At 41.8% G+C, this 12943-nt stretch overlaps 1 protein-coding gene across 4 annotated transcripts in view; it reads left to right on the top strand.

Moving 5' to 3' along the window:
* The first annotated feature begins 1822 nt into the window (after positions 1-1822).
* GLT1D1 (glycosyltransferase 1 domain containing 1) overlaps positions 1823-12943 on the top strand; it is a 48923-nt gene continuing 37802 nt past the window's right edge. The window contains exons 1-2 of one of the 4 annotated variants that reach the window (XM_032705607.1): positions 1823-1998; positions 9543-9691. In XM_032705607.1, coding sequence (XP_032561498.1) covers positions 1931-1998; positions 9543-9691 — 217 coding nt within the window. In that variant the 5' untranslated portion in view covers positions 1823-1930. The remainder of the gene's footprint in view (positions 1999-9542; positions 9692-12943) is intronic. The other 3 variants (XM_032705606.1, XM_032705609.1, XM_032705608.1) reach the window with 3 other exon arrangements.

Below are 12943 nucleotides of genomic sequence, written 5' to 3' on the forward strand. Positions count from 1 at the left end.
GGACGACTGGTTAAGTTTCCTCATTTCTCATGGAGCAGGCCTTGTCTTACTTTGATGTTTGCATTTTTGTCTTCTTTGTGCTGCACACTAAATGTGCTGGATGGCTTTGGTCTGGGGTTGGAGCCACGGTGGTGCAAAGTTACAACGACCAGGCTGTTGGTCATGAGGTATCTCATGCAGATACCAGAACTGCAGCTTCCTTTTAACCCAAAACACGTCTGCATTTTGGATCACAGAGGCTCTTTTAGGCACAGGGTGAAGTTGGCACACACACCCAGAGCCAGCCCTTGTCAGTGTGGTGCAGCTGGGTGACCTGTGCTGTGTGAGGGTGCTGAGTGCTCTCAAAAGCCCAAATGTGCTTCACATGGGCCACTTCAAGGCCAGAATCCTGGCCCTCTACATTTCAACAGGGCTGGAATTTCATGCCAGAAACGCTTCCTGAAATGATGATGAAACTACCTTGGTTCTGCCTACCCTTAGATTAGCATTTATGCTATTTCTAGCATTTATGCAAGGTTTGTTGCTCTTCTAAGTTGTAGCCATATTTTTTCAGTTGGGATGGGGTTTTAAATGGTCTGGACAATGTTGTGCTGGATTATTTCTAAGTGTTAACTTAGTGAGGTGCAGACAGTTGAACACGGCTCTGCAGCATGAAGACTCATTAGCAAAACATGAGCCTGCCTACCAAAATGCTTACAATTTGCCAGAACATGCTCCAGTATGTGTCTTTACCACTTCTAAACCCTCAGTTCCACAATACCTGTCATCCTCAGAGATCCACACATGTTACTTGAAGAAGCAGTGTTTCAAAAATTATTAAATTTAAGAGCCTTTCTCTGTATGTAGCATATTTTTCTCCCTCTACCCGAGGGAAAAGGAAGATTTGAAGAATAATTTAGGCTGCAATAACCAGGCACTGCAGTCTGCAGACCACCTTTCTCTGTCTTCTTCAGCCCTTGGGGAAACATAAGTATACGTAGCCCTGTGATGAATTACATCAGACCAGGTTATAAGCAAAGAAGTGAGTTTTCTGTTCAGTCAAGCCTGCCCCACTTCTCATCTTTCTCACGGCCACAAATGTCCTGGATGCATTCTCAATGTTTTTACAAGGTGTTGAATCAGGTTCAAGGCCATGGATATCTTCCATCAGCCACCTGTCTCCTGTCAATCTGCAACAGACTCCCTAAACTGGCCTCTCAATCTTCCTGCCCGCTGCCCCACCCATCCGCTCTCTGTGTATCTGATTATAATCGGGGTGAACCCCTTTTATCCTGAAGACTGGCTTCATAGTTTGGGATACACTTTTCTTGGTCCCGAGGTCATGTTCTTTTCCTCTTCCCTGTTTTGTTGTACCTTTGGATTCTGCCTGCTGTTGTGCAGGCTGTGGTTCCTCACCACACCTTTCCCCTGGTCCCTGTGGCTCTCTTTCATCACTTGGCTTTCCTGACGTTTGGAGTGGTCTTTGACCACCCCGTTGCCCTGTTCTTTGGACTAGCACGCTCCTCTGGCTTTTCTGGTTGTCGGCACCTTATCCACACTTAGTTTTTTCTAACCGTGAGTACGAAGCATCTCTTGGGAGGCTCATGCCGACACGAGGAACAGCTTCAGGAGGCAGTGTTTTGGTACCAACCTCCCCTGATGCTCTTCTGCGGGGATCTTTATGGTCCCCCTGAGGCCACGATGTGAGCACGACATCATGAAAACACACAGGTGCGGGAGGGCCCCCAGACCTGGCGCAAGCGCTGGGGCTTGGCTCGGTAGCCAAGTGCCCTCTGCCCAGGAACACCTGGCGAGGCGCAGCCGGGCCGGCTCAGCCCCGCGGGCGGGTCGGCGCAGGGCTCGGCCCCGTGCCCGCTCATCCCCCGCTCCCCGCGCTGTTTCCGGGAGCCGCGGGCAGGTGAGGAGGCGGCGGCGGACCGAGGGGGCCGCTATGAGGCTGCTGCTGCTCGCGTGTCTGCGGGCACAGACCGGCAACGCCACCACGGCCGCCAGGATACAGTAAGTGCGACGCGGAGCAGGGGATGCGCTGCCCGCTGCGTGCCCGCGGGGACCCGCACCCGCCGCTGCCCCTCCGCAGCCTCCCCGGCGGGCAAAGGGGGCCCCGCGGGGCCGCTGCGGGGCCGGGGGGCGGCGGGGCCTGCCCGCCATGCGCTGCCCGCGCCGGCGCACGGAGCCGGCTCTGCGGAGCGGGGGTGTGCGGGGGGCGGCGGCCGAGCGGGGCCTCACACACGGCCGGGCCCGCCCCCGCCGCGGGGACCTGTTATCGCAGTGTCCCCTGTGCCGCTGGGAGCGGGGCTGTGTTACCGCCGAGTCCCCTGTGCCGCTGGGAGCGGGGCTGTGTTACCGCCGAGTCCCCTGTGCCGCTGGGAGCGGGGCTGTGTTACCGCCGGGTCCCCTGTGCCGCTGGGAGCGGGGCTGTGTTACCGCCGGGTCCCCTGTGCCATGGGGAGCGCGGAGCCGAGGGGTTCCCGCAAACCCCGTGAATAAGCCGCTCTGCTCGGGGCCGGTTGCTGGCGGAGGGGCTGCGGCACTCGCGGTGTCACCCGGGTCCCCTCGCCGGCCGCCCCTCGCAGCCCCCGCCCAGCCCGTGTCGGTCAGTGGGTTTCCCGAGGATGCCCGCGTTGGGAAATGCTCGGGATGAGATGAGATGAGACAGTGCGAAGGGTAGCGGGGAGCTCGGGAATGAGAGTCTGTACAGGAGCCATCCCGGAGCAGCATCCGTGCAGGAGCCGCTCCCGTTGCCCTGGCAATCCTGGGGATTCGACGCGCGGCTCTCGGGGGGTGACGGGCACGGGTCTGCAGCGCTGTGACAGAGCCCCGTGAATATCCTTAATGCCCCCATTTAACTCCTTCTGTGACATGTGGGAAAAGGATGCGGCTGACAGCGTTGCTATGCGTGTGAGCTTTGTTTAAAAAAAAAAAAAAAAAGTCGCCTTAAAAAAGAAAAAAATTTCCCAATGGTTTTGACCTCTTGAGGCCTGAGATAAGGATTTGGTTGCATCTTATCTAAAACTCATCTGCAATTTAGTTGTTTTCCTTAGCATGAATCCCTTGGGATAGCCTTCTGCTATTGCTAGTTTTCCCTGACCTTAATCCATGTATTATCACATGTGGAATGTTATGCATAGAAATAGTCCTCTGACATTAAGTTTTCACACTGGTTGTGTCACCCCAAGTTCAGTCTTGGATTTGTGCAGAATTGTATAAGGTAGTGGTAGAACAGACCTACCTCCTGCCAGTCACCCAGACATTGAAGATATAAGCAAATGGAGCATAAAGACCAGAGAAAGCTGAAGTTTTTGGTATTTTAAAAAAATAATTGTTAATAAAATGTTGAGATTAAACAAATTCATTCTTATCTTTGTAACACACATTTTTATACCTGTATGCGTCACCACAGTTCCTGTGTGGTGGTTTCTGTGGTATTCTCATTTCCTTTGCTCTCACTGGATAATGCAAAACTAGTTATTCTTTAGGACACCAGTACTCATTGTTCCTCAATAAGATTATTTATTCTACCTTTACAAATTAAATATTCACTTACCCACTTCTTCCAATTCAATTTTGAAGAAAGTCAGACAAACATTTAGACTGTGGAGCCATTCAAAGCTAATCTAGTGGAAAGCAGGTTTTGCATTATTTCTGGTTAAAATAAGTCTGAATAAGGCAGACAAACAAACATCCACCAAACTGTCTTTTAATTACACTGAGATTAATTGTGAATATGTGAGCATCCTGCGTCGAGATACAGTGGCTTAGCAAGGTGCCTTTAGGTGAGTCATGGCAAACAGCAATTTCGGTAGCCTTCTCCAGCTGTGACTTGTGATGGTGGCCTAAAATAATGTGTTTTAGTAGGAAAGGGTATAGATTTGGTGAGCTACAGCAGCTCTGCTGACAGATGGTTTAACATATTACCATGCTAATGCAGTCATTTGCAGCTGTATGGACACATCTGCAGTGACCTGTGTAGGGTACATCGATTGTTGATCCTGTTGCTTCCCAGGAGTACCTTACACAAAGTGGAGGAATACCTTACACAAAGTGGATGCAGCTTTCTCATGCACAGAGACCTTGAAGTGGGAAGAAAATAATGAGGGAAAAATCAATTTAATTCATGTTCACGATAAAGCTGGATAAAGGATTCTAACAGGAATAGTGCTTGAGAGTGAGTAATGTCCTGTTCAGTTCCTATCATAACCTACCATAACTGTTATTTATAGTAATAATATAAATGAGCCTGTTCAGGGGGAAAAAAATCCTCTGATCAGGGGAAAAAAATGGAGTATTAGCTATCGATTAGGTCCATCATCCTCACTAAAAGGCTAGTCAGGTGACAGCTATCACCAAAACCATCCTGTGCAGATACTTCCATCTAATATTGGTTTTCTTAAGACTTCATGCCATTATAAAATGAGTAAATCTACATGTGTGGCCAAAGGTTTGGGCATGTCACTTCTCACACTAATCTGCCACACCCAAGGTTATGGCCACGTGGTAAACTTTGTAATGCATATGTTAATGCACATAAAATGCATGTGTATCCAGTAAACATTTGGCCTCAGTTGTATCTGCATACATGCTTATGAATTTATTTGTTCATTCTTTTTTTGTCATATTGGACCATGGTAATTTCTGTTTAAGTGTAAATGAAACAGTGACATTGTCTCTGGGTTGGACACTTGCCAGCATAGATTAATTTTATGGCTTAATAACACTGCATATCCTATGTTTGTGATATTACAGCTGTTCCCATAACTACTTCGTCTTTTCATAAATAAGATACTCATTTCCTGAATCTGGTGATTAAAGGTACCAGAATCTAATTTGGCTAGAAATCAGCTTGCTAAAACAAGTGGTATAATGAATGTGCTGTTGGCCTTATTCGTATTACTGTGGTATCATCTTTAATCACCTTTAAAAATATGAGCAATGAGTAGAAAATACACCACCAAGTAAAAGTCTTTGCATAGGCTGCCATTCTTCAGCCTTAGAAAAGAGATCAAAGAGGGTGTCAGGAAAGAAAAGAAATTAATCTTCTCTTCCCCTTGAAATGTTCTGTTCATCTTTTATTACTTAGTAGTAAGGAGGAATAGATATCTTGATTTAATTGGTTAATTAGAAAGATTTAGATGAAGTATTTTGTCAATATGTAAATATCCTTTGGAGAGGGAGAACTTGTTGTGGTTCTCATTAAATGGCCAGTTGAGATAGCCATTCTCTAAATCTTCAGGTAATCAACTGCAAGGGAATTAAACACACAAATTCAATGCTGCTTATCATTCCTCTTTACAACTGTTTTTTTAGCTTAGACATTTATTGGAGTAATTCTGAGCCCAAATGTTTCTTCCATTCAGTCTTACCCTGTCTACCACCATTACAATCCTACAGGAGAGCAGGGGTACAGCAGGGGATCCTCTTCTCTTCATGGCAGGTCAGAAGGGCTCTTTTTCCTCCCTGGTTGATGCAGTTGCTGGGAGATTCCTGGTGCTCTTTGTGTGGCCATTCCCAGAGCAGGATGTTGCTCATCCTCCACCTTTGGGACTGAGATGCAATCGTTTACATGGCTTACATTGTTGCTGCTTCCCAAAATTGTTTGCCTGGCAAGACCTACTTATAAGACAGGATTAAACTTTGCAGAGTTATTTTGTCCTTCCAAAGCTCCGTTACTTCAGAACACAGAGACAGAAGGATTTACTCCCCATCTTCCCTCACTTTTTTTACTTTCTGATCTTACTCACAGTGAATTTTATTCATACTCCATTCATGCCAACATGATTTGTCCACGCTGTTTAAAGGAGAAGCTTGAGAGAGAAATAAAATGAAGAACACGTTGCTTTAACAAGTATGAAAAGAAAAATTACAAAGAAAACAGAGAAGATCATGCAGGGTTTCAGCTCCTGTAATTTGACCAGCTTCAGTGGGAATTGTGAGTCCTCAGGTCTGGCTGAGTTTCAGAAGAGGCAGTGAAATGGCTCTGCTCACTTAATAAGCTTTAAATTGGGCCATATACATTTAACAGTAGTTGATACACGGCTGCTTTACAGAACAGACAGCCAAGGGAGAGAGATAATTAATATTTTTGGATGAAGCCTATTTTGTGCCATTCAAGAAGTGTCAGTGTGTCTACCTACCAGGAACTTTTTGGGAATCAAACATTCTTTGTCTGCAAGTAACTCCATTGAAACATCAGTTGAAATTTAGAACATAAATGCTTCTAAAAGGAAGACATCAGAGAAAATATAGCAAGTTTCACAACCATAGTATTTTAAAAGTAATCATACTTTTAACTTGCTGTGCTTTAACCTCAACCAAGATGTGTTTGGAACTATAAAACTGTTTCCTTATGTGAAAACCTGTTGAAGGAGGGAAGACTGCTGGCCAGGAAAAGTGAGAAGTAGTGATCAATACTGTAGGAAATAAAAAATGAAACAGTGTAAAACATCATTTGGTATTTCATAATTGTGTTAGAGAAAAATGTTTTTCTATAGAAATCTTAAATAAAGTGAAAACATGTCTGAAAAGGGTTGTACCTTGTAGCAATATCTCTCTGCATACAGATTTGGAGAAGACACAAATTTCACTCATAAGCTTCATGATTTCCAAAGAGTATAAAAAATACAACAACAACAACAACTACAAATTATTTCCTGAATACTAAAATAAGCTGGACTGGAAAATATTTTGTCCAATATTCAGATGTGTATAAATATCACAGTGTAAGCAGTGACCAATATAATGTACTTCGATAAATGACCTTTCACACTTACTGAATGCCTAAAGTTTTCCCTGAGGGTTTCTTCCTAGAAAAACACCCAAAAGCTGGAATCTGACAGCCCAAATCCATTTTAGAAATATTATTCTCCCCAGGTCATGGTGTTGGATTCCATGAGATTTTCAGCAGAAGAGAAAAATATGGCAAAGCAAGGCAAATTCTGGATCCAAGCAATAATCACTGTTTGTTAAGACACTTACTTGGAAATTTATCTACTACATAAAAAAACTGTGATAGAAAATGTAGCCTTGTGATTTAGCATTTCCAGTGTTGTCTTTGATTCTCAGACAGCGGGAGACGTGTTCATTTTTATTTTTCATTCAGAAAGTATTTGTTTGTGGAATGGCAAAATAATGTGAATACACAGTTGCCAGGAGGAGAGAAGATATGGGTAATGTATCTCTTCTGTCTTGGCTTCATTCAGGGACATCTGTGACTTCATAGACAGATCAGTCTTCAAAAAAAATCTCCTGCAATAATTGTGCAGCACCCTCTTATCATGTTCCTTGATAAGAGCATATGTGTGAAAACCATAATCTGCTTTTTTTGGTCGTAAAGATGAAAAGTCGTTTAGAAAATATGAAAATATGGCTAAATTTCAGTACTTAAATACTAGCCAATAAGTCTGCTTCTACACATATATATTTCCATATATGCATAATTTGAAGCTTGTGACTAATGATACTGAACTCAGTGGAATGTTTATGGGATTAAGGCCTCTTTAAATCTGGAAGTTTGAATTATTCTGGGAATAATTTGGTAATTTTTCCTTCATAAGATGTATGCAAATTCTTTACGTGCTCCTGAGTAGAATAAAAATGTGTAAAAAAAAAAAAAAAGAAAGTGAAGTAATAGAGGTAATCCACAATTTCTGAGCCTTGGAACATTCGAGGGACTCCCTCTCTATTTACTGCAGAAACAGCTGTTATTGCACAGTGAGATTTGAAGCTGTGGAAACTGCAGAGGAAAAGTATTCATTCCTAGTATATTTTTAAAAAAAAAAAAAAAACAACAAAAAGGCACTTTCAATTGAAAATCCTCGCTGAGTTTCTTGATTCCTGATGTCCTGAGGGAGTTATTTTCAAATTAATTGTAATATGCAAACATATTGCTCGTACATGATAGTGATTTATGGTAATTGCAATACTGATGGGAAAAAAATCCTTTTAGACTGGCTAATGAGCACCTGTGAAATTATGGAATGCACACACGAGCATCCCGAGTATTTGCCCGAGAGATTTTCTTTCCACAGCTGTGAGGTTTGGGCATCATTATTTAGATATAAATTGAGAGCCTCTTTCCAAAGGGAAGCAGGTACTTGGAGCCAGTTCGTGGGACAGCTGATGTAAATAATTGCTCGACAGTGTAAATAAGGAGTTTACAATCTGGCTGCATTTTATTATTTATTAGTACTTATTAGAATTTATTGGTCTCGCTTCAAACAGCGAAGTTAAAAGTAAAAGGAGTTTCTTTTTTAGGATAAGGAAGAAATACAGCACCATATGTTGTGCCAGTGGAGCTCTGTCTGATATAGTGCTAATGCATTCCTTCCAAGGCCTCAAGACATTTTACAGCATTTTTAGCACCAATTTCTGCAGTAATGACTAACTTCTGCAGGACAGAAAATTACATTCCTTGGGAGGATATGAAATAATCAGGAAAGGAAAGAGCCCCATTATCCAGGAAACCGTTGAGTTTGCAGGATTTTAATGCCAGAACGATTAATATGCGACGAGAAATAAATCAACTGCAATAATATGTGATAGGCAGGAAACATTCTTGTGGTCTTTTTATAATGTAGCAAATGTAAACACTGCGTGTCAGGAGAGGCAGTGTGCTAGTTTCTATCAAAATATGGATTTTCTCCTGTATGGTTTTTGGCTGATGTCCTTGGAAACGTTGATAACTGATTGTGGTTTCAGTGGGAGGAATAAAACTGTCTGTAATCAATCAGGTTCTTGACTTTGGCAGTCTTTAAATCAACGTTTTACTATGAGGAACCATTGTATATAAAGATGAATGTGTAAGCTGACACTGAGGGGGTTTTGTTGTTGGTTTGGATTGTTTTGGGTTTTTTTTTCTTTTTAGCAACTGAGATTTTTCAAACAGGCTGTGAAGGTATTTGTGTAATTACTTTTGTGTAGTTTTTTTGCTTATACTTCAATTATCCATTTGTTTTACAAATGGGTGAGTGAAGACAAGAAGCAATTAAACCCACAATCAAACAGAGAGGGAATACAATTCAACTCTCTGGTTTTCTTCATGTATTCATTTTTTTTTTGGTTGTTCTGTAGTTTTAGTAGCATTGATTAGCTGGATGTATTTGTGCTTTCTTCATTTGGTGGCCTCTCTCCAGAACAAGGATCTGAGAATCTCTAAGACCAAGGTCTAACACACTCAATTCAAAAGGAGACTTTTCAGCATAATAAGTTGAAGTTCAGTCAGGAAAGATCCTGGTCATACTTAATTTCTGCTGATTTTCAAAGGTTATGTTGATAGAGCTTTGGCCTTGAAATGCATGCAAATTATGTTGCTTGGAAGTGTGCCTAAGGCTTTACAATGGTGAAGGTAAGAAACACTTTCCAGGAAAAAAATAAACAACTTTTTAAATTGCTCCATCATTGCTTGAACAAACCTAGCATGAGGTTGAATGTTAGAGCAAAGATTATTAAGGAAAAAGGTTTTGATTAAGCTTACTTGATATTCTGCCATGCCTACAACATTGATAAGTATCTTTTTTATTCTTTTTCTCTTTGTTCCAATAATGAAGGAGTCATCTACATGCTGCAGGTCATATCTGTGTTCTTAAAGATGCTTTCCTGTATGAAAGTCCAGCTGAAATTGCCGATCTCACCTCCACAGACAAGTTTGATGCAGCCCTGGCCATTCATCTTTATAAAGGAGGCAGACTTCTGCAAGGTAACCCTCTTTCTATTTTCCAATAAAAATGCCTCTTAAAAAAGTACTGCAGGAGAAGAGAATGAATAGGAGCATTTATAAATGGCTGTAAATGTATAAACCCACACACAATGTCGTTATTCTGTTTATCCACTTCAACAAATGTTCAGAAATGCTGAACATCTTTCTCTGTGGGAGATCCGATCCAGAGAGGAGAGAACTAAATAGATATACTTTAAAAGCACATAATGCATTTCGTAATTAAGTGCTTTAACTGCACCAAGATAAGAGTGTTATATTAACACTAGGATACTCTCAGCAAGTGTGTTCTTTCAGAGGACAGTGGCTTGGCTAAGTATAGCTGAGGTCAAATGGAAGAAAGCAGAGAGGCTAATATGATTTTTCTGCTCAAAAATGAGTCAGAGTTTTTGGACGTGAAATAACTTTGCCACGTCGCCCCTGTCAGCCAATCCATAGGAATCAAAATGTTATCAGACAAATAACAGAAGTTTCTATCTGGCCACGTACAACCAAATTTAACCTGCCATTAATGATACACTAGAAACACCACCTTTCAAAATTACACACTGTCACCTACTGAAATTACAAATGTGTAGCCGTTTTTGAGATCACCTTTGTATTATATCAGTCTGTTCACTTGAATAAAGGCTCATAATTTCATACTTTCAGCAGATCTCAGTGTAAGTTCTGTTGTTGGTTTTCACCCTCCAGAAGTGCCCCTGCAGTTTGTGCTGGTGGGTTTTCAGAAAGCCTGAATTATCATGTCTGGCATGTTTCTGTTTCTTTTGTTACAATGGAGCTCTGATTTCAGATGGGACCCTGCAATACAAGATGATCTCTGGTAGCATATAAGAGTTCTCTTACTGGAATAAAGAGATTTTTGACAAGACCTAGGATTGTTTTGGAAGAGACTTATGGAAAGTCTGAGAACTCTCTCTTTTTTTTTCCTTTCTTTTGCTAAGGAACAAAAAATAAGGTTGAATTTTAAATGTTTATTGCAAAAGCATATTGGAGTTTGACTTGCATAGCAGCGCCTGAATGCTGCTGCTGTGTGCCTTTCAAAATCCCAAGCGACCTGCAAAGCCCAGTACTCAAATGATTTACAAAAGCTCAGTAATTTAAATAAATCAGTCACACTGTTCCCAAAAGCATCTGCAGTAACTGTGAGAAAAATAAACCAGAAACCTGTGAAAGGCAAGACAGTAAGTAGTAAGGTTGCTGGGATGATCATGGTCAAACTGTAAAAGTTATGGAAGACTTCTTGAAGGAAAAAAAGTGATTCAGGGGACACTCCTGATTCCTGTAACATTTAGAAATTTAGTCATACTACCACTGCTGCCATACTACCAATCTTTTTGGGCCTCATCCTGGAAACTTTGTTCACGTGAGTGGGGATGTATGATCAACACGTGTAATAGATGACATAGTAATTATTTGCTTTTTAAATTTATTAGAAAGGCAATACATATTTTATATTATATTACAGAAAATCAGCCTCTTGAAGATTAGTGCTGTGGGGCTTTGATAGCGCACATTAATTCTCTTCACCTGCAAACATTAGAGCACACTATCTAAAAATGCCAAGGAAATTCTCTAAGTAGCCAGAATGGTAATTAGTCTTTCATTTGTTGTGTTTGTTGTTTCATTTAGTAATGAGGAAATTAGCAATGCTAATAAATCCTCATCTTATAGCTCACTTAATTTTCAAATATAAATGTGAAACATAGACTACACTTTCAATCTTCATCAGCATATTGATTTTGTTTCCTGGGTTTTTTTTTAAGATTTCCTTATTTGCTTGTTTTTAACCATGGATTTTAATTAGGAGAGTTCCCTGAATTAACCACCCCCACACCCCTAAGGAACTGTGGGTGTTTATAGGACCTGTCACCAAGAGTTTTCTCAGCCATAAACATTGAAGGTCAGTCATGTCTCAAAAGGAAGAACCTCTCTCAGCACAGGAACCTCTTGTTGGTCCAGTGACAGCAAATGAGAGAAAGCAGAGGATATTTTCTGCCTTTCTTGATGCCCAGAGTGTGGTGTCAGTACAGTCTCACTCCTCACTCCTGCTCTCTGTCAGGAGGAAACCTTGGCTTCAGCTGTCACAGCCAATGGATACCTGCAAAACCCACTGGATGGGCCACCTTAGGCCCAGGTTTTGTAGACTGTCCTACTGGAGAGTGTTTCCTTTGCAAAACTGCAGTCCATTTGGAATTTCAAATTATGTTCTGCCTGTAATAATCAGCCACCAGGAGGTTGTTATTTGTTAGTTTAATGCGGTGTAAACCCGACCACTTAGTCCCTTCCAGTGCTGAAACAATGGACAACAAACACTGTAGTCTTGATTAGCTTCAGGGGAGAATGTTACTGCCCAGTGGCTAAAAATAACCTGACTCCAAGAAAAGCAATGCAATTAGAAAGGAATCTTACACTGCTCTTGGCTTTTGGACTGTCATCCAAGTGGTCTTTGGCTTTTCCGTGTCAGTCAAGCTGCTGTTAGCACTGGAGTGCAACACTGCCCTGCTTTGGTGGCTTTACTGGTGCAAAAAGATTAATTTATTCTGATGCCACGTGTCAAAACTAGGCTTTACCAAATGCAGACATCACTGGAATATATATGATTTTGTTGATGCTCTAAGGTTTGAATGTTGATACAGTCTTGTGCACAGACTCCCACAGGCAGACACGCCTTTCTCTAACTGTAATGTTCTGAGCACTGTGAGGCTTCCTAAAACAACCTCCACAAATTGGGTGATCACAGGAGGTCTTGGTACCAATTATAAACACAGATCCATCTCTTTGGGGCAGTGGTTTTGTTACAGGTTCACAATGTGGTGCCTTATTTAATTTGGTGGCATTTTCCAACGGTGTGGCTCCATCTCTACCTCTTGTAGCAGTAAAATCAGCTTAAGAAGTCAATATTAAAAAAAATAAATAAATAATAATTTCAGTAACCAACTTTCCAAGGAGAGTTACCCAGACCACAATATTGGTATGCTTGAGGGCACAGTGGCTGGGACTGGATACCTGGGACCAAACTTTGCAATACTACATGTTTTTAACATGTGAATAACATTTGAAATAGATATGCTGTTTGATGGGCTGCTAAGTTTAGACTCTAATTGATTGCTTTTAATAAGCATGGAAAAGGGAAATAAAATCTCATAGCTATACAACAGACTGTGAAAGTGAATAGATATTGTATTGGGGGTTTCAGTGCCAAACTCATAAAAATTCAAGTTTCTCCAGGTT

This window comes from Chiroxiphia lanceolata, chromosome 18, assembly GCF_009829145.1.
Source record: "Chiroxiphia lanceolata isolate bChiLan1 chromosome 18, bChiLan1.pri, whole genome shotgun sequence".
Classification (NCBI taxonomy): Eukaryota; Metazoa; Chordata; class Aves; order Passeriformes; family Pipridae; genus Chiroxiphia; species Chiroxiphia lanceolata.